General features: G+C 31.7%; 6 protein-coding genes across 6 annotated transcripts; all 6 read left to right on the top strand.

The window, feature by feature from the left end:
• Positions 1-71: 71 nt before the first annotated feature.
• On the top strand, positions 72-544 carry DFA_09554 (uncharacterized protein; the record flags this gene model as incomplete). Its single annotated transcript, XM_004352158.1, has 2 exons — positions 72-163; positions 193-544. 2 exons carry the CDS (start codon positions 72-74, stop codon positions 542-544), a joined length of 444 nt encoding a protein of 147 aa, XP_004352210.1.
• An 85-nt stretch (positions 545-629) lies between these two features.
• On the top strand, positions 630-5,162 carry DFA_09553 (EGF-like domain-containing protein; the record flags this gene model as incomplete). Its single annotated transcript, XM_004352157.1, has 13 exons — positions 630-712; positions 882-937; positions 1,034-1,157; positions 1,235-1,408; positions 1,499-1,852; positions 1,951-2,013; positions 2,090-2,152; positions 2,243-2,371; positions 2,474-2,721; positions 2,796-2,925; positions 2,995-3,368; positions 3,445-3,819; positions 3,883-5,162. 13 exons carry the CDS (start codon positions 630-632, stop codon positions 5,160-5,162), a joined length of 3,453 nt encoding a protein of 1,150 aa, XP_004352209.1.
• Positions 5,163-5,287: 125 nt separating this feature from the next.
• DFA_09552 (uncharacterized protein) lies at positions 5,288-10,140 on the top strand (the record flags this gene model as incomplete). The annotated part of the gene is made up of 12 exons (XM_004352156.1): positions 5,288-5,351; positions 5,827-5,947; positions 6,060-6,230; positions 6,310-6,660; positions 6,756-6,827; positions 6,930-6,995; positions 7,113-7,244; positions 7,317-7,564; positions 7,666-7,801; positions 7,879-8,249; positions 8,352-8,732; positions 8,801-10,140. The coding sequence occupies 12 exons, from the start codon at positions 5,288-5,290 to the stop codon at positions 10,138-10,140; spliced, it is 3,453 nt and encodes a 1,150-aa protein (XP_004352208.1).
• A 234-nt stretch (positions 10,141-10,374) lies between these two features.
• DFA_09551 (uncharacterized protein) lies at positions 10,375-14,592 on the top strand (the record flags this gene model as incomplete). The annotated part of the gene is made up of 13 exons (XM_004352155.1): positions 10,375-10,474; positions 10,545-10,665; positions 10,727-10,809; positions 10,993-11,308; positions 11,394-11,459; positions 11,530-11,595; positions 11,663-11,791; positions 11,863-12,110; positions 12,198-12,336; positions 12,451-12,821; positions 12,885-13,265; positions 13,327-13,964; positions 14,026-14,592. The coding sequence occupies 13 exons, from the start codon at positions 10,375-10,377 to the stop codon at positions 14,590-14,592; spliced, it is 3,225 nt and encodes a 1,074-aa protein (XP_004352207.1).
• An 855-nt stretch (positions 14,593-15,447) lies between these two features.
• DFA_09550 (uncharacterized protein) lies at positions 15,448-17,459 on the top strand (the record flags this gene model as incomplete). Its single annotated transcript, XM_004352154.1, has 2 exons — positions 15,448-15,463; positions 15,577-17,459. 2 exons carry the CDS (start codon positions 15,448-15,450, stop codon positions 17,457-17,459), a joined length of 1,899 nt encoding a protein of 632 aa, XP_004352206.1.
• A 350-nt stretch (positions 17,460-17,809) lies between these two features.
• DFA_09549 (EGF-like domain-containing protein) lies at positions 17,810-22,145 on the top strand (the record flags this gene model as incomplete). The annotated part of the gene is made up of 12 exons (XM_004352153.1): positions 17,810-17,957; positions 17,997-18,117; positions 18,217-18,381; positions 18,479-18,832; positions 18,925-18,990; positions 19,062-19,127; positions 19,199-19,327; positions 19,419-19,666; positions 19,741-19,879; positions 19,965-20,368; positions 20,416-20,793; positions 20,869-22,145. 12 exons carry the CDS (start codon positions 17,810-17,812, stop codon positions 22,143-22,145), a joined length of 3,495 nt encoding a protein of 1,164 aa, XP_004352205.1.
• Positions 22,146-22,315: the final 170 nt, after the last annotated feature.

Below are 22,315 nucleotides of genomic sequence, written 5' to 3'. Positions count from 1 at the left end.
CAACATTAGTAATTGGACATTCAATACATTCTTGACAACACTCAGAGTCATCTTCAAAACAACCATCAACAATGACCAATCAATCGAATTTGATTGTCAAGATGTTAATATTGATACACTCAGCTACGATCAACTATCCAACTCTATTCAATATCTACGAGTTGTGAAAGATAATATTCAATTCACAGGTAGATTTATCGATTATGTATTATCAGATGGAAGACCAACATTCTCTAGAACATCAATCGTCAACAAAACTGCCTCGTCATCAAATGATCAACAATCAACTCTGCTAATTGGAATTAGTATGCCCCAATCATCAGAAAGCATCATCGATCCAGATTTCACACCATTATTAATCGACAAGAGCAGCGATAGTGGATGTGACAGTAAATCAAATACGTGGAGGATCGTCGTTGGAGTCGTAGTCGGAGTATTCGGTGTTGTTGCCATTGCAGTGGCATCCATTATTTTGGTTCAAAAGAAAAGGGTGGCTAAAAGATACAATGCAGATATGCAACATAAACTCGCTAGAATGAACTAAAAAAGAATAATATCCGATTGTCGGGGTCGATAGTTTTGGGATCTTTGATATTTTGGAGGATTCCGCATCGGAATCTATCTATTTAATGAATCCCGAAATAAGATGGGTTGTCCAATTATTAATATTAATCCCCGAACCCAATTGGGTTGTCCGAACTATTGATCAATAGTATCATCCATCAATAGATTTATATACAAACAAATAAATAACAAAACAATTAATTGTTTTGGGTTGTTCAAAAAAAAAAAAAAAAAAAAAAGAAGAATCATCTGATGGGTGTTCGGCCTTTATTTGGTTGTCGACCTTTTATAGTTCTTTTACTATTATTTGTTATCAGTAGTAATAATTATATCAATCATGTAGTAGAATGTCAATCATTACCAACTACAGAATGTATGTATTACGTTGGATCATATTTAATGATCGATTTACTGTATCCCTCCCTAATCATCACTTTTCTCTCATCTCGATCTCTTTTCATATATTTAGTAAACTCTGCAATATGGATCATTAGACAATACAGTTGCAATATTGGACAAGATCAAACATCTATTTGTAGTTCATTGTACTTTACTTGTTCGACAGGAACACCTACTCCTCATATCACTAAAATGTAAGTATCTATATTTATTTATATCTATCATATTAAATGGACTAAAACTAACATTTCATTTATTTATCTATCTTTAGAGTGATGCTTTCATACCCTACAACAGCTGTTGCAGGTCTCCCAAATTCAGGATTGAGTCAATTTAATTTCCCAGAGTTGGAAGAACTTGATATCATAGCTATGCAGGCTGTCGTGGCAGATATTAATATATTGGATTTAATCATGGGGAGTTCGCCCAAACTACAAAGGCTCCGGTATGTTACAATCTACAATCGTTGCAAGTATACTCTTGATTAAAATATTAATATATTGTTTAATTACTTTTCTGTGTTTGTATTATTTAGTTTACGATCCGATCCAAAGGTAACATTACTACCATCTGGATTTTGGAGTAGTTTGCCAATGTTGAGCTACTTTTCTGTTGAGGGTGCCATGTTTCAACAATACCTAGTGTTTAATTTTGGACCGACTATTACCGAGCTCACGTTTGGTATTACTGGAGCTCTTATCGTCGATCAAAGTACACCTGTTCATACCAAATTAACAAAATTAAACATCAATGCTAAATTGTTGGCCATTCCCCAGACATTTGCATTTACCAATCAATCGTTCCCAGCACTGACCACTCTAACCATTACTCCAGTTCTTGGAAGTCAGCCATTGGCTCTTCATTGTAACGCGTCAAGTATTACTTCACTGTATGTTGTAGAAAGAAAAGAAAAAGAAGAAGAAGAAATATATATATTTTTTTTTTAACAAACTTTTAATTATTTATTTTATTTTCTTTTCATTCAAGTACTGTGGCATCTCAAGTTGAGGTCCATATAAACCTACTATATCCTCAATCCCTTATTTCACTGTATGTTATTAATCTAATTCAATTATAAATATCTCAAATCAAAAAAAATATTAATATCATTTTAATTTGTTTATAGTTTTGCATCTGGGTATTCAACTCTCTCACCTCCATTGATCAATTTTACAAATTTACTATCATTGTATGTTCATTGCTCATCTCTATCATCATCATCAGAGAGATATTATCATATTAAAAAATAATTACTTACTCTATTTTTGAATCATTTTAGAGAATTGAGTCAGTCTACCTTGAGCTCACTTCAATTAACAAAGTATCCCGATTCATTGGCCTTGATTGATGTTTCTGAAACAAATTTAGTAGCTTTCCCAAACATACCAGTTAACAATTTGAAAAGCGTGTATGTGTCTCCTATCTATCTCTAAATATAATTTTAGATTTTCTTTATTTATTTATTTATTTATTTATTTATTTATTTATTTATTTATTTATTTTCAATTAGTACATATGATAAAAATCAGTTGCAAGGAGCTATTCCATGGAATAACTTTCAAAATGCAAATAATATTTTATTGGATGTATCATTTAATACAGGATTAACAACCATCGTACCAGAATCATTTTGTAATAATAGATTGTATATCGATGGGTGTCCATTGATTACCGATCTACCAGAATGTTTTAAATGTTACCAAAATAATAGATTTTATGTTAGAACTGATATAGTTCTTGATCCAGGTTTCACATGTAGTATGTTATTGTTGTTGTAATACAATTTAAATTGAATAATATTAATATTTTTTAATCTATTCTTATTTATTTAGATATTACATTTAATTCAACCATGTTATACACTGTATTTGGACAAGCTGCACTGTATGGCACAAACATTGGGTATGGTTCCTTTGACAATCGATACCTTTTAGTTGCTGAAATACCAAACAAACAATTGATGTATTTATCACATCTCCTCATAAGTTGTATATATATATGATTAATTAAGTTAATTTTATTTCTATCTAGATTTGCAGACTCTTTGATAGAAGTTGGACCACCAAGAAATATTACGCTTGTTATGGATGGTCATTACCCAGAGTACAAGTTTAACTTTACTGTACTTGAAGTTGGTATTAAAATACCAGCTCACTTGGGTGTATATTATGAGCAAATACCACCAGGTATTGTTCAGTTTCATGTCTTTGTCGAAGTGATCAATCCCTATCTCCAACATAATATCACTATAAATGATAATATCAATTGTTTAATTACTGGTGTGGTAAGCAAGGGTAATTATTTGTATTGCAACGTTACCGGACATTCTTTTAAACAAGGTGACAATTTAAAATACACAATTACAAACCCTTATTATATTGTACATGAGTATCTCACAATTTCTTGTAACTATCAATAATAATAATATTTAAAGCAACTAGTTTTTAAATAATTAATTAACCATTCATTTTTCTATTATAGCATTCTACCCAACAGATGTTTCATTGAATTTTTATGATAGTATTATTAGTGTTGGTTCAAGATATGGTTTCATTGGTAATTATGGTAATGGGCCTATGAACCAAACTATTATATACTTTAATGGTGACCCTTCCATTTGTATTGTTACACTTAAAAGTTTTACAAATATTCAATGTAATCAAACAAAATATTGGCAAGGTGGTGAGACAAATATTACGATATCTGTCGATGGTTTCATGTCAACTCCAATAATTGTTGATTTAACATCACTTGAAAGTTTATGTAATGATACTGGTTGTTCGGGTCATGGAACTTGTAATCAAAACGGAAATTGTATTTGTGATACTGGTTATTATTCTGATACATGTTCAGAGAGTATGTAGATAAGTAAAAAAACTAATTAAAAAAAATATAAGATATTAATATTATTATTTTTAGAATATCCAACTTTTAGTTCGGGAGAGTATGATGAAAATGATAGAAAATTGATCAGTATCTATGGTGATTTCGGACCATTCAATCAAACTATTGTATCAATCACTTTGAATAGTACTGATTGTCAAGCTACATATAAATCACAGTCATTGATTAATTGTACATTGGTCAGTGAACCAACTGATGGTTTGGCTTTGGTCAGATTGACTGTTGATAATTCAACAAATAATGGAAATAATTGGATTTATTTTAAACCTTCATCACAGTCATCAGGTTCAGGGTCAGATAGCGATGGCAGTGGTGGTGAATTAACATGTCCATTTAATTGTTATGGTCACGGTCAATGTATCAATGGGAAATGTAAATGTGATACTGGATATAGTTCAATTGATAATTGTTTGACAAAGACAACCAATCATACTATAACACCCAATACAACATCACCAACAACATCATTTGATATCGATGGAATTGATTTCCAATTTGAAATGATTGCCATTCAAGAAATAGACACTGATGATAATATCATCAATCAAGTATTAACAAACAGTTGGATCTCAACGATATTGATAGATAGTCAAACACAAACAACAACAGTCAACTATCAACTCAACAACAGTGATACAATAACAACAACAGCACTAGTAACAGCAACGATATCATTCTCACAACAACCAAGAGATATCCAATTTGGTTCACAACAGCTTCATATCGATGCCAATTCAATCAAACTATCAGTCAACATTAGTAATTGGACATTCAACACATTCTTGACAACACTCAGAGTCATCTTCAAAACAACCATCAACAATGATCAATCAATCGAATTTGATTGTCAAGATGTTAATATTGATACACTCAGCTACGATCAACTATCCAACAACATCCAATACCTTAGAGTGGTAAAAGATAATATTCAATTCACAGGTAGATTTATCGATTATGTATTATCTGATGGAAGACCAACATTCTCTAGAACATCAATCGTCAACAAAACAGCTTCATTAGATGATCAACAATCAGCTCTATTAATTGGAATTAGTATGCCACAATCATCAGAAAGCATCCTCGATCCAGATTTCACACCATTATTAATCGACAAGAGTGCTGACAGTGGATGTGACAGTAAATCGAATACATGGAGAATCATTGTTGGTGTCGTAGTTGGAGTAGCAGGTGCTGTTGCCATCGGAGTAGCATCGATTATCTTGATTAAAAAGAAAAATACAGCCAAACGATTCAATAATGATATGCAGTACAAATTGGATAGAATAAATAATTAAATAAATGCATAAATTCTAGATACAATGATAGTGGATGTGACAGTAAATCCAATAGATGGAGAATCGTTGTTGTTGTTGTTGGAGTTGTTGGTGCTGTTGCCATCGCAGTAGCATCGATTATATTAATGAAAAAGAAAAGAATTATTAAAAGACACAATAAGACTTGTTGCAACATAAACTCTCAACAATGTAGAATAATAAATTACAAAAAATGATCAGATTCTTCAATTTTAACTCGGGTTGAGTGCATGTTTGAGAACCCCGATCAATAGTTTCGGGAATTCATTCCAAAATCCCAACACCTCTCAACAAACTTTGAAAAATATCTCGGTATTTCATCATTTGGGATGGTTTCCGATCACATAACCTTTGGACTATAGACTTAGACTCACTATCATCCATCCTACAAACACACACACACACTCATACATAGACACACAAAAAAAAAAAAAAAAAGAAATTGTTCGAACCCACGGTCAAGTTGTGATCTTCATTCTCATTGTTCTTTTAACGATATGTAATATAATCGATCATGTAGAATGTCAGCTACCAGCATCTGAATGTATGTTTGCATCTGTCTATCTATCTATCAGTATCACGAGACAACTCAATCAAACATGTAACTGATACTTACTCATCTACATTTTAATAATATACAATATAGTAAACTCTGCGATATGGATCATTCAAAAATATGGTAGTTCGATTACACAAGTTGAAAACAGTATTTGTAGTTCAGGTTACTTTACATGTTCAACAGGAACACCTCGTCATATCACTAATATGTTTGTATCTATACTTGATGAGACATGCAACAAATCGATTCGAATCTCACTAACACTACTATCTCTCTCTCTCTCTCTATCTCTCTATCTCTATCTCTTTAAAAAAAAAAAGTAATTTAGTTGGGTATTCAACTACAACTACTACAACACCAACAGGAGTGAGTCAATTTGATTTCCCAGAGTTGGTGAATCTGAAAATCACTGCTTCAATATCTTTTACAAAGCCAAACACAAATATTTTGGAATTCATCACAGCTAGTATGACTAGTCTACGAGTTATTGAGTAAGTTAAGTGATCATATTATGATGTAACCTTTCAATCCGATCGATAAACACTAATATTCATTCTTTAATATTTATAGTATTAAATCAGATTCAACCGCTAATATGTTGCCTCCAAATTTTGGACCTTCTTTGCCATTATTAACTTTCTTTTCGGTTCAAGGTGCTAAATTTCAACACGACGTTATATTTAATTTTGGTCCTGCTATTGAGAGTGTCCAATTTGAAGTGTTTGGGTACGTCGCCATCGATGAGACCACTCCTATACATCCAAACCTGAAAAAGTTAAATATTGGGGTATACTTGGCAACCGACCGTACCATATCGTTTACTGCTCAATCATTCCCAGCGTTGGAAGACATCACTCTTTTGTCTGTTATTTCATCAAAAGCATTGACAACCTATTGTAATGTTTCAAATCCTAAAAGTTTGTAAGTAGAAATGAATAGATTCGATTGGATTGGATGAGATCCAGATACTCTTGTCAACAACCTTCTAACTAACCTAATATTATTATTTCTAACAGTACTCTTTCATCACCTCAATCTGCAACTGATTCTGTTGTATATATATTGAATCCTCAATCTATAACCTTATTGTATGTAGTCATAGAAATACTTTCTTTCACTCTTTCTTTCTTTCTTTTTTTTTTAAATTCGGTCATTTTATTAATAATGTGTATTTTCTAAATTTATTATAGGAGGCTTCAAGGTGCACCAATAAAGCTATATCCTTCAATAGATAGTTTTACAAATATAGTTACTCTGTATGTAATCATATATAATAATAATAGTAATAATAATAATGAATAATAATAGTTATTTGATCATCATTGGAATGAATCCAAAACTAATAATAATAATATTTATTTATTTATATTTAGAACCTATCAATTTGCTACATTTACCAATTTTCCATTTACAGGTCAGTACCCTAATTCACTTGAAACATTTTCTTCAACTGTCGGACAGTTAACGGCATTCCCAAACATTCCAATCAATAATGTAAAAACAATGTATGTTTAAAACCCAACACTTTATAATTTAAATGATTTCATTTTTATTAATCAACGACTTACTCTACACAGACAACTCGCTGGCAACAAGCTACAAGGTGACATTCCTTGGAGTGCATTGCAGGATGCCAATAATATATATTTCGATGTATCTAGCAATACTGACTTGGTGACTGCGATTCCACAATCATTTTGCAATAATAGATTGAATCTCTATCAATGTCCAGGTATTACCGTTGTACCTGAATGTTTCCTTTGTTACCAAAAGAATACTGAGAATGTTTACACAGACATTGTTCTAGACCCTGGTTTTACTTGCAGTATGTTACCATCAATTGGAACGTGAGACTCTATCTCACCAATATAACTTTTATTAATATTTAATATTTATTCCTTTTTCTTTTTTTTTTTTTCTATCTAGATATTACATTTCAATCGACAAATATTTATACTATATTTGGATATGGTTATATCAATGGACAAAATATTGGATATGGAAGCATGTCGGTTGATTTTCAATACAATTTAAGACCTGTCATTCCAAACAGAATCATAGAGTAAGTTGAAACATTTTTATTATTATTATTTGTTTGTAATTATTTATTTATTTATTTATTTTTACTATAATTGATAGAGTAGAAGATTTATCTCCAGCTGGACCACCAAGACCTATTTTAATCAGGTTGGATAGCTTTTATCCAGAATACGAGTTCACATTTACAACAGTGGAAGTTGGTATAATGATGGAGGGAGATGTAACATATAAACAACTCGCATCACAGACTATTCAATTTCAAGTTTTTGCCAATGCACTCAATTCATTTATTACTCACACCATCAAAGTAAATAATGCAATCGATTGTATCACTTCACCAGTTGGTCAGATAACTACCAATACCATTGTGTATTGCAATATTACAGGACATTCATTCAAACAAGGTGACACTTGGAATTTCGCAGTCTCCAATTCCCAATACCAACTTGACAAAACTGTAAACATGACATGTAACTATAAATATATTTCTCAAAAAAAAAAAAAAAAACAGAGGAGAAGAGAAAAAAAAAGAAATAATTATTAATAATTCTTTTTATTTTCTATTCTATTAGCATACTATCCATCAAATATGGTATTGGCAAATTGGGATAGTATTATCAAAGTTGGTTCAGCCTATGACTTTACAGGCAGTTTTGGATCAGCTACAATGGATCAAGTGGCTGTATACTTTAATGGGGATTCATCCATTTGTAATGTTAGGTCTTTTATTTTAGGTCTAATGCAATGCAACCAAACTAAATTCTGGCCAGGTATTGGATTGACAAATATTACAATATCTGTCAATGGGTTCTCCTCCACCCCTATATTTGCCAATATAACATCAGTTCAAAGTTTATGTATTTATTCTAATGGTTGTTCGGGTCATGGTACTTGTGATCAAAACGGTACCTGTATTTGTGATACTGGTTATTATTCTGATAAATGTTCACAGAGTATGTATAGATAATTAAAAAATTAAAAATAGAAAAGGAAAAAAATTAATTAAAATTATTATTTTTAGAATATCCTACTTTTGCATCGGGAGAATATGATTTAAACGATAGAAAATTGATCAGTATCTATGGTGATTTCGGACCATTCAATCAAACTATTGTATCAATCACTTTGAATAATACTGATTGTCAAGTTACATATAAATCACAGTCATTGATTAATTGTACATTGGTCAGTGAACCAACTGATGGTTTGGCTTTGGTCAGATTGACTGTTGATAATTCAACAAATAATGGAAATAATTGGATTTATTTTAAACCTTCATCACAGGGATCAGGTTCTGGATCAGATAGTAATGAATTAACATGTCCATTTAATTGTTATGGTCACGGTCAATGTATCAATGGGAAATGTAAATGTGATACTGGATATAGTTCAATCGATAATTGTTTGACAAAGACAAGCAATCACACAAACACACCCAATACAACATCACCAACAACATCATTTGATATCGATGGAATTGATTTCCAATTTGAAATGATTGCCATTCAAGAAATAGACACTGATGATAATATCATCAATCAAGTATTGACAAACAGTTGGAATTCAACATTATCATTAGATAATCAAACACAAACAACAACAGTCAACTATCAACTCAACAACAGTGATACAACAACAACAACAGCAACGATATTGACAGATAATCAAACACAAACAACAACAGTCAACTATCAACTCAACAACAGTGATACAACAGCACTAGTAACAGCAACGATATCATTCTCACAACAACCAAGAGATATTCAATTTGGTTCACAACTACTTCACATCGATGCCAATTCAATCAAACTATCAGTCAACATTAGTAATTGGACATTCAACACATTCTTGACAACACTCAGAGTCATCTTCAAAACAACCATCAACAATGACCAATCAATCGAATTTGATTGTCAAGATGTTAATATTGATACACTCAGCTACGATCAACTATCCAACTCTATTCAATATCTACGAGTGGTAAAAGATAATATTCAATTCACAGGTAGATTTATCGATTATGTATTATCTGATGGAAGACCAACATTCTCTAAAACATCAATTATCAACAAAACTGATGAATCAGGTGATCAATCACAATCAACTATATTAATTGGAATAAGTATGCCACAATGCCAATCATGTTCCCTCGATCCAGATTTCACACCATTATTAATCGACAAGAGTAATGACAATGGATGTGACAGTAAATCCGATACATGGAGAATCATTGTTTGTGTTGTTGTTGGAGTTGTTGGTGCTGTTGCCATCGGAGTAGCATCCATTATATTGATTAAAAAGAAGCAAACAACAAAGAGATACAACGATAAAATGCAACATAAATTAGCAAAAATGAATTAATTTAATATAAATAAAGATTATTATTTGATGCACAGGATTTATTAATTGCAAGATTATCTTATTAACCTGAAAATAGTAAAAAATGATCGTCGGGTTATTTAATAATCTTGATTGTTTGGTATCTAGATTCTTATAGTATCTTTTAACAATGGATTCTTTTTTTTTTTTTGATCTTTTGCTTCTTTTTACTTTTGTTCCTAAACAAACATCATTAGCTCAATTCAAACAAAGATAATGGCAAAAACACATAATAATTGTATACATTTTCTCTTCTTTTTACTTTTATTAAATGTTATTCAATATTCAGAATGTCAAGTAATGCCACCAGACGAAGGTAAGATTGAGAGACATCATGATTTTTTGGTGATAAAAATGATTAATTAATTTTTTATAATTTATACTAGTGGCATCTGCTGTTTGGGTGATTAGACAATACTGTTTGAATGTTCAAGAAGATCAAACAGCTATCTGTAGTTCAGGTTACTTTATTTGTAGCACTGGAACAACACCACATATCATTAAAATGTAAGTAACTGCATTGTATATATGCCATAAAAGTTATGACCTAACATTTAAACATAATTAGTGTAGTTTCATTTTATCCCATTACTACAGGACAAGCACCATCAGGATCACAAATATTTGAATTTCCCGAGTTAGCTGTAATCAGTATTATTGTTGGATTTGTTAGTTCTCCATCTCTTAACATCCTTAATTTTCTAAAGGATTTGCCCATGCTCGAATCCATAGAGTATGAAAGATCTAAAGAGTCCATTTTACGTACTATCTATCTAAACTAACCTTTCTTTATTTACAGTATCAAATATGATACATCTATTATATTTCTTCCAGATGGATTCCCAGTTGGAATGCCAATGCTGCATTCATTTATGATAGGAGGAACCTATCTTCAACAAAACATTGTATTTAATTTTCCCCAATTGGTTCAGATGTCCATTCCTGTGCTTGGAACGGTGACGATCGACCAAAATACACCAGTCCATCCCAAATTACAATTTTTGTCCCTTCAATTGTTTATTCCACCACTCGCCCAAACGATCTCTCTTTCTGATCAAATATTCCCAGTTTTACAAGCCATTGCTTTTAATGTAGAGGCTGCCCCAGCTGGTTTAAATATAAATTGCGGTTTGTCATATCTTGCTAATTTGTAAGAACTTATTTTCATTCATTCTTTGAACCCTTTATAAAGGTTTAAATTAACACATGTATTAATTATCTTTTTATTTATTTAGCAAATTATCATCAGAAGATGCAATAGTAAATGCATCTTTGTCCAGTCCCAACTATATTACCTCACTGTACGTCAAAATATATATATTTATTTTTAATCGTGATTATTCCCAAACCTAATTTATTTTCTTTATTTAGGTCATTGAAAGGGTATTCTACAACCTTTTCACCTCCATTGAGTGCATTTCCAAAATTAGTTGGATTGTATGTGTTGAAATATTTAAAAACGCACTCCTTCAAATCAATACTAAACATAGTTTGTTTTATTTAGAGAATATACTCACTCGGCAGCAACTGCTCTACCACTAACACAATTTCCAGGTACCTTGATAGCTATTACAGCTACCAATAGTAACTTTACAGTATTCCCAAACATTCCATTAAAAAATGTTACCTATTTGTATGCATCCAAACAAAACCAAACCTCTGATTATTTCATTAACTAAACCAACCAAATCATTTACATACTAGACAATATGCAAATAACAAGTTTCAAGGTGGAATTCAATGGTCAAATTTCCAAAATGCAAATAATATCCTTCTCGATGTAACCAACAATACTGCACTGTCAACATCGATACCGCAATCATTTTGTAATAATCGATTGTATATTAAAGGGTGTCCATTGATTACCAATGTACCTGAATGTTTCCTTTGTTATCAAAAGAATTCTTTATATGTTCAAACTGATATTGTCCTCGATGCTGGTTTTAAATGCAGTATGTAAACATTGTTTTTTAAACAAATAACACTAATAGTTAAAAATAATCAAATTAATTTTTAATCTACTCATATTATATTTCCAGATATTACTTTTGATTTAACAATGATTTATACTGTATTGGGGAGGGGAAACATTACCGGACAAAACATTGGATATGGAAGAGAAGATATGATTGATGGTAAATATTATCTATCTTCAATAACTCCAAACAAACAACTAAGGTAATTTATCAATCAATCAAGCAACCATATCATTCATATCTTTTCAGGAAAAAGATATTAATTAAAGATATTAATATTAATTATTCATCAATCAATATTTTATTTATTAAATAGTTTATATGATATATCATTTGGAACAGGTCCACCAAAAAATGCTACCTTTTCATTGGATAAATTCTATCCAACTGCCTACCAATTTAACTTTACACTTTTAGAAGTTGGAGTTTACTTTTTTGGTGGTGTATCGTATAGTCAAGTCGCTCCTCGTACCATTGTTATTTTTTTTCAAGTATCTCATATTAATAATTTTCTGCCACACACTGTCAAATTAAATAATACAATCGATTGTACTGACCCATCAATACCAGTTCCAGGTGGTAACCTGCGTTGTACTGTTCAAGGAAACTTATTGAAATCCAATGACCAACTTAAATTAACAGTATCCAATCAATATTATAGTTTTGATTCAGAATTTTATATTTTTGGTAATTATATTCAACTTATAATTGATAAAATATATCCATATTTACTTAACATTCTTTTTATAGTTTTATACCCTTACGGTGTAGTATTGGAAAAATGGGATAGTTTAATCAATGTTGGTTCAGTCTATAGATTCACTGGTAACTTTGCAACAACCTCAATGGATCAAGTGGCAGTATACTTTAATGGTGATCCTTCTATTTGTAATATTATGACTATGGATAATTCATCCATGGTTGAATGTACCCAAGCAAAATACTGGCCAGGTATTGGATTGACAAATATAACAATAACAGTCCTAGGTTTCCCATCCGCTCCAATGATGGCCAACTTGACAACTCTTGAAAGTTTGTGTACTTATAATGGTTGTTCGGGTCGTGGTACCTGTAATATTAATGGTATTTGTATTTGTGATACTGGTTATTATTCTGATCAATGTTCAAAGAGTATGTATAGAAAATGTTGAATAATGGAAATATATTAATATTAATTATTTTTATTTTGTAGAATATCCTACTTTTGCATCGGGATCATACGATATAAATGATCGAAGATTGATCAGTATCTATGGTGATTTTGGACCATTCAATCAAACTATTGTATCAATCACTTTGAATAGTACTGATTGTCAAGTTACATCAAAATCACAAACATTGATTAATTGTACATTGGTCAGTGAACCAACTGATGGTTTGGCATTGGTCAGATTGACTGTTGATAATTCAACAAATAATGGAAATAATTGGATTTATTTTAAACCTTCATCGCAGTCATCTGGTTCTGGATCAGGTTCGGATAGTGATGGCAGTGGTGGTGAATTAACATGTCCATTTAATTGTTATGGTCATGGTCAATGTATCAATGGGAAGTGTAAATGTGATACTGAATATAGTTCAATCGATAATTGTTTGACAAAAACAAGCAATCACACAAACACACCCAATACAACATCACCAACAACATCATTTGATATCGATGGAATTGATTTCCAATTTGAAATGATTGCCATTCAAGAAATAGACACCGATAATAATATCATCAACGAAGTATTGACAAACAGTTGGAGCTCAACGATATTGACAGATAATCAAACACAAACAACAACAGTCAACTATCAACTCAACAACAGTGATACAACAGCATTAGTAACAGCAACGATATCATTCTCACAACAACCAAGAGATATTCAATTTGGGTTCACAACAGCTTCATATCGATGCCAATTCAATCAAACTATCAGTCAACATTAGTAATTGGACATTCAACACATTCTTGACAACACTCAGAGTCATCTTCAAAACAACAATCAACAATGACCAATCAATCGAATTTGATTGTCAAGATGTCAATATTGATACACTCAGCTACGATCAACTATCCAACTCTATTCAATATCTTAGAGTGGTAAAAGATAATATTCAATTCACAGGTAGATTTATCGATTATGTATTATCTGATGGAAGACCAACATTCTCGAGAACATCGATTGTCAACAAAACTGCTTCATTAGATGATCAACAATCAATTATATTAATTGGAATAAGTATGCCACAATCATCAGAAAGCATCATCGATCCAGATTTCACACCATTATTAATCGACAAGAATGCTGACAGTGGATGTGACAGTAAATCCAATACATGGAGAATCATTGTTGGTGTTGTTGTTGGAGTTGTTGGTGCTGTTGCCATCGGAGTTGCATCGATTATATTGATTGACCCTTTAAAATTTTTTGAAAAAAAAACACCAAGAATAATTTGCCACTTTTTATGAACAAAAATTAATGTCAACAAATTTCAACTATTCCAAAAGGTGTATCTAATGATGCTACATCTACTACCACAAGAGTTTTTAAGTTTATTTTAAAATTAAAGGTAAAAAGTAGCAAAATAGTACTTTTTTTGAAAAACCAAAAATCGTACAAACATTGACCAAAAGTATATAACAATAAACTACAACAATAATAGAGAATATATATATAGTATCTTTAAAAACAACAAAACTATAAAATATTTTTTGGGTCAAACATTTAGTAGTTTTACTATGGGCGCCAAAGACTCATGACTATGGTGGACTTGGAAAAAAAGCCAAATTACTATGGGGGAATGACTGGCAGAAAAAGTGCCTCGTCCATATGATAAAATTTTGAGATCAAGTAAAATCCATCGGCATATCCTAATAAAATATACTGTTTTATGTATATATGCAATTTAAACGGTTGAAAACAATCATTATCTGTTCTAAAACCAAAGTCGGAAATATATATTTCCGAGTTTGGTTGAAAATTTTCCTCAATTTTCCGACTTTGGTTGAATTTTTTTCACTCTTGGATTTAAATGAAATAGGTACCATTGGACTAGTTGTACCCTATTACTCTCCCAAAGTGTGATTCTGGTAGAAAATAGAGATCACCAGAGAAATTTGGAAAAGTGGACTTTTGAAAATTAGTATAAAAAGAAAAGTGCAACCAAAAGATTCAATAATGATATACAGTACAAGTTAGATAAAATCAACAAATAACTTCTGATCCATTCTTGAATAAAAAAAGGGAATAATAAAAAAGGAAAAATAATAAACTTGAAGATCAGTGATAATCCGCTCTATCCAAGTTTTTTGACGTCTATAAGAATGAGCGTTCTTATTTGTATAATCATGATCATTGTTCATCAGATTTATATAAATTCAAGATGAATAGTAGTAGTAGTATAACAACAACAACAAGAGAAACAACAATATGGAACGTAATTAGAAATATAGTATTACTCAGAAAGATATTAAAGGAGATTAGAGAGACATCAATCTATCGAGGATATAGTGATGAAGAGATGATCTATTGTTTAGAGTTGTATCGATATGATGATTGGACTGATGTTGATGGAATGCTAAAGAATGGTTATTTTGGTTTGGTGATCGATAAGATCAAATGTGGTATACCTGTCAAGTTTAATAGTCTTACAATGAATGATTTATTGTCACATGTGACTGATCATCATCAATTTGAAATGATACACAACTCACAATACAAAGATCAAATTTACACAATCGAGTGTATGCAAATTATATGTAAACTAGGACATCTTGATATTGTCAAATCAATTCACCAACAAAATGAACAACACAAGTACTACAGAGAGGTGTATTTAAAGAGTTTGTTTGCTCCTGCAGCAAATCGCAATCAAATACACATCCTTGAATGGTTAAAGGAAATGGATGTTAAATTTGATGGATATGGAGAGATATTCGACCATGATTCTTTGGGATACAAATGGTTGGTGAATAACTTTCCACTGGCTCCGATTAAATTGGGAGGAGAAGATAAGGATCATAGAAAGGTTCCTTCGAACTATCCAACCCAACTACTGGCAATCAAAGATATTGGTGAGAGAATGGAGTCGATCAGATGGGCGCTTGGCAAACCAACAATAGTAAAATCAACAGACATGGAAACTGTCAGGTGGGTTCATGCAGAGAATCAAATCATCAATGACCTCAAAATGAGGTTCCCTGCTGAACTGGTCGATCAAAATCCATTGATGATACAAGAGTTGGTATCTCTACACCTTTTGCTCGACCTCGCCAATCGTGTCAAGTCATCAGACACATGGAACACATACAACGAAGGTAGACCGGTTCCAGAGATTCGACAGAGAGATCTCATCCATAAACATCTGCTTAGAATGGAGTTGGATATGTGTCTTCAGTTTGAACTCTCTTTTATATCCGAGTCAAATAAAATCGATAAACCATGTCGAAACAATAGTGACGCTGGCTCGAACATACCATCATCCAACTTGTATCTCCAAAATCAAAAAGTAACTCCAGATGACGCGATAGCCAAATATGCATTGTTCTCACATCTTTCATTGATCAGTGAAGTTGTCTTTAACTTGCGCACTGTGTGTAGTAGAGATGACGATGAAGGTGTCGAGCTGGCCTCACACCTCATCGACAAGTACATTGCCGGCCGAGGAAGTATATATGATCTTGAAATCATAGTTAGGAATGTACAAGTAAGGAATGCAAAGATGGCACGTATGCTACTCGAAAAGGGAGCCAATGACCTCAAGTATTGTTGTTGTCACAGCTATCCAAATCTACATCCATTGGTACGACAATTTCTCGATGAAATTGGACATTCAGAGTGTTCATCATTGGTGACATTCCTTTCGAGACATGCAAGAAAGGATTTGTTTTGTCATCTTCCAGTGAATGACGAAAACTTGTACAAATGGGAGAATGTCTTGCAACTCAAGTTTGGTGGATGGCGACTATTAAAACACATGGCATCACTCAAAAAGAATAATAGCAATGAACCTTTATTGTATGACTACCATTTCATAGAGGACACTGAGAAGAGTTATGCCGGAACAGATAGCAGATCAGTAAGGGTGACAGAGGAATGTGGTTATGCAATCGGCAGGAAAGGATCTATTCAACTCTTTGACGTCATGTGGTCGATACTACTCCTTCAACCAAACCGAAGAGAATGTCTAGAAGCCATCAAGCACTTTTCCCTTAGTGCAGTTTCTCCTAAAATAGAATTTATCGATTATGTCAACTCTTTGGATGACGATCTATCTGATGGTGATGATGATGATGACGATCTATCTGATGGTGATGATGATGATGATGAACGATAATGATGATTCATCAAAACTTACCTCGGTGGATCACTTTTTAAAATAACGTAGTTAATATGAATAAAGCTGTTTTCATCGTCTCGATCATGCGCAAGATCGTGTTCTTTTCACGCCAACAAGGATTTTTTAAGAAGATAAGAATTAAAAAATCATTAAAATATCTTTTACAATTATCATATTCGTTAGATTCTTTAGTTTGATGGGTTTTAAACTGTGTCATTCTTTGTTCATATGATATTTTCATAACATTATTATTATTCAGAAAGAGAGTTTATAACATATACTAGAACGTATACATACATACTATACTTGTGTTTCTCGCAATAGTAAATAAAGATAGATTCAGTGCTATGAAAAACTCACCTAAGAGTACTTTTGAAAGATTGTTGGTGTTGATTCTTTCATTGCTTGTATGCAATGTTATTCAATGTACAGAATGTCAAGTAATGCCATCAGAAGAAGGTAATAGATACATTCATTCATTCAAATTAAAGTATTGTATTAACATAACGTTTTCATTTATTTTATCAATACTAGTGGCATCTGCAGTTTGGGTGATTAGACAATACTGTTTGAATGTTCAAGAAGATCAAGCATCTATCTGTAGTTCAGCTTACTTTACTTGTAGCACTGGAACAACACCACATATCACTAAATTGTAGGTACATTATTCTCGTTTATCTCTAAATGTTTATTTATTTAATCATTGCATACATTATCACGACCCTAAATTAACAACTGTTATTTTACTTTTTAGTGATGCCTCCAACTATCCAATTACTATAGGAGCAGTACCATCAGGATCACAAGTATTTGAGTTTCCCGAGTTGACACTATTCAATATTTTGATTGGATCCGTCAAATCCCAAACTCTAAATGTCCTTAATTTTCTGAAGGATTTGCCCAAGATTCAATCAATTAGGTATGAATCAAAGAGTGATAATATATATATATTTATATATAACTTTCCCTTTTTTCTTTCAAACTAACCATTTATTTATTTATCTTTTTTTTTAAAGTATCAAAGCTGATACATCTATCAAATCTCTTCCGGTTGGATTCCCAATTGGAATGCCATTGTTGGATACACTGATCATTGAAGGAACCTATTTTCAACATAACTTCCCAGCTTTTAATTTTGTTCAATTTGTAGTATTGTCTATTCCTGTAATTGGAACTATTAATATCGATCAGAATACACCAGCCCATCCCCTTTTACAAGATTTAAAATTACGATGGAATATTCCGCCAATTGCCCAAACGGTTACTTTTTCTGATGCAAAATTCCCAGTTTTACGAAGTCTTACTTTTAATGTAGATTCTTCCCCTTCTGGTTTAATTATTGATTGTGGTTTATCTATTATTTTTAAATTGTAAGGATCAAAACGATCCTGTCTCTAACAGTAACTACTACTATACACAAAAAAAACTAACACAAATATATTTTATTTATTTTTTAATTTAGTCATTTAATAACCCAAGATGCATTAGTTTCTGCGACTTTGGCCAATCCCAACTATGTTACCTCCCTGTATGTTTATTTTTACTTTATTATTATTATTATTTCAACAACCTAATTTATTTTATTTTTAATCACAACAGGGCAGTGACAGGATACGCTACAACCTTTTCACATCCATTGAGTGCATTTCCAAGATTAACTGAATTGTATGTGTTTTCCACATATCACATATTTATAAAACCCAATCATAAACTAACTAATACTGTGGTATTTTTAGAACCTATTCTCGCTCAGTAGAAACTGTATTTCCGTTAACCCAATTCCCAGATTCCCTTTCTACCGTGGAAGCTACCAATAGTAACTTTACAGTATTCCCAAACATTCCATTAAAAAATGTTAACTCATTGTATGTAATCTAAAAACAAATACCCCATGATTAATATTTACCAAACTAAACCAACCATCTTCTTTTGAAAACCATCAAATATAAAATATAGAAAATATTCAAATAACAAGTTTCAAGGTGGAATTCAATGGTCGAATTTCCAAAATGCAAATAATATCCTTCTTGATGTGAGAAACAATGCTGCGTTGTCAACATCGATTCCACAATCATTTTGTAATAATCGATTGTATATTAAAGGGTGTCCATTGATTACCAATGTACCTGAATGTTTCCTTTGTTATCAAAAGAATTCTTTATATGTTCAAACTGATATTGTCCTCGATGCTGGTTTTAAATGCAGTATGTAAACAAACATTGTTTTTTTTAAACAAATATGCCAAATTAATAATTAATTTTGAATCTACTCTTTCCAGATATTACCATTGATACAACAATGATTTATACTGTATCTGGGAGGGGAAACATTACTGGATTAAACATTGGATATGGAAGAGATGACGTGGTGAATGGTCGATATTATTTAACTGCAATAACTCCAAACAAACATCTAAGGTAATTTATCAATCAATCTTTTTATTATTATCTTTGTACTTTTTTAAAATTAAAATACTTACTTCTGATTATTTTTTTAAAATAGTTTATATGATATGTTTATCCCTACAGGTCCAGAAAGAAATGCTACATTCTCATTGGATAAAATGTATCCATTTGCCTACCAATTTAACTTTACTATTTTAGAAGTTGGAATTTACTTGTCTGGTGGTGTATCGTATTCTCAGGTCGCATCATATGCCACCATTATTTCTTTTACAACAACTTATATAAATAATTATCTGCCACACACTGTCAAATTAAATAGTACTATCGATTGTATTAACCCAACCGTACCAACTCTAGGTGGTGTAATGAGTTGTACAGTTTATGGAAATCTAAAAAGCAATGACCATCTCACATTAACAGTTTCCAATCAATATTATAGTTTTAACAAAGAATTTGATATTCCAAGTAAATATATTATTCAACAACATATAATTGATGAATGTAAGAATCTATTAAATGTTTATATTAACCATTCATTTTATAATTAGATTTATATCCATACGATGTAGTATTAATATCATGGGATAGTTTAATCAATGTTGGTTCAAATTATCTATTCTTTGGATCCTTTGGAACAACTACATTAGATACGGTGCTCGTTTATTTTAATGGCGATCCTTCAATTTGCACTGTAACTGTAAAAACTTCGACTGAAGTTGAATGTACCCAAGCAAAATACTGGCCAGGTATTGGGTTGACAAATATTACATTAACAGTCCTAGGTTTCCCATCCGCTCCAATGATGGCCAACTTGACAACTCTTGAAAGTTTGTGTACTTATAATGGTTGTTCGGGTCATGGTACCTGTAATATTAATGGAAATTGTGTTTGTGATACTGGTTATTATTCTGATCAATGTTCAAAGAGTATATATAGAAAATAATGTCACACTATTATATCAATAATGGAAATATATTAATATTAATTTTATTATTTTTTAGAATACCCTACTTTTGCATCAGGAGAATACGATAAAAATGATAGAAAATTGATTAGTATTTATGGTGATTTCGGACCATTCGAACAAACTATTGTATCAATCACTTTGAATAGTACCGTTTGTCAAGCTACATATAAATCACAGTCATTGATTAATTGTACATTGGTCAGTGAACCAACTGATGGTTTGGCTTTGGTCAGATTGACTGTTGATAATTCAACAAATAATGGAAATAATTGGATTTATTTTAAACCTTCATCACAGTCATCAGGTTCAGGGTCAGATAGCGATGGCAGTGGTGGTGAATTAACATGTCCATTTAATTGTTATGGTCACGGTCAATGTATCAATGGGAAATGTAAATGTGATACTGGATATAGTTCAATTGATAATTGTTTGACAAAGACAAGCAATCACACAAACACACCCAATACGAAATCACCAACAACATCATTTGATATCGATGGAATTGATTTCCAATTTGAAATGATTGCCATTCAAGAAATAGACACTGATGATAATATCATCAATCAAGTATTGACAAACAGTTGGAGCTCAACTATATTGACAGATAATCAAACACAAACAACAACAGTCAACTATCAACTCAACAACAGTGATACAACAACAGCATCACTAGTAACAGCAACGATATCATTCTCACAACAACCAAGAGACATTCAATTTGGCAATCAACAGCTTCATATCGATGCCAATTCAATCAAACTATCAGTCAACATTAGTAATTGGACATTCAACACATTCTTGACAACACTCAGAGTCATCTTCAAAACAACCATCAACAATGATCAATCAATCGAATTTGATTGTCAAGATGTCAATATTGATACACTCAGCTACGATCAACTATCCAACTCTATTCAATATCTACGTGTGGTGAAAGATAATATTCAATTCACAGGTAGATTTATCGATTATGTATTATCTGATGGAAGACCAACTTTCTCGAGAACATCGATTATCAACAAAACTGCTTCGTCAGATGGTCAATCACAATCAACTATATTAATTGGAATAAGTATGCCACAATGCCAATCATGTTCCCTCGATCCAGATTTCACACCATTATTAATCGACAAGAGTGCTGACAGTGGATGTGACAGTAAATCCAATACATGGAGGATCGTCGTTGGTGTAGTTGTCGGAGTTGTTGGTGCTGTTGCCATTGCAGCGGGATCAATTATTTTGGTTAAAAAGAAAAGAGTTACGAAAAGACACAATAAGAATATGCAACAAAAATTAGCAAAAATGTCTTAAAGGATATTCATTAAAAACCAATAAATATATTCATTATTATTAATTCCACAATATATAACGATTTATCAATAGAGTAATATTGATTAAAAAGAAAAATGCAGTCAAAACGTTCAATAAAGATATACAGTACAAATTGGATAAAAATAAATAATTAAATAAATGAGTTATAG

The sequence above is a fragment of the Cavenderia fasciculata genome (assembly GCF_000203815.1).
Source record: "Cavenderia fasciculata unplaced genomic scaffold Scf_EU5ZYIE01EUG8B-5, whole genome shotgun sequence".
Lineage (NCBI taxonomy): Eukaryota > Evosea > Eumycetozoa > Acytosteliales > Cavenderiaceae > Cavenderia > Cavenderia fasciculata.
The sequence above is the reverse complement of the archived record's forward strand: the minus strand, read 5'-3'. Positions and strand labels throughout refer to the sequence as shown.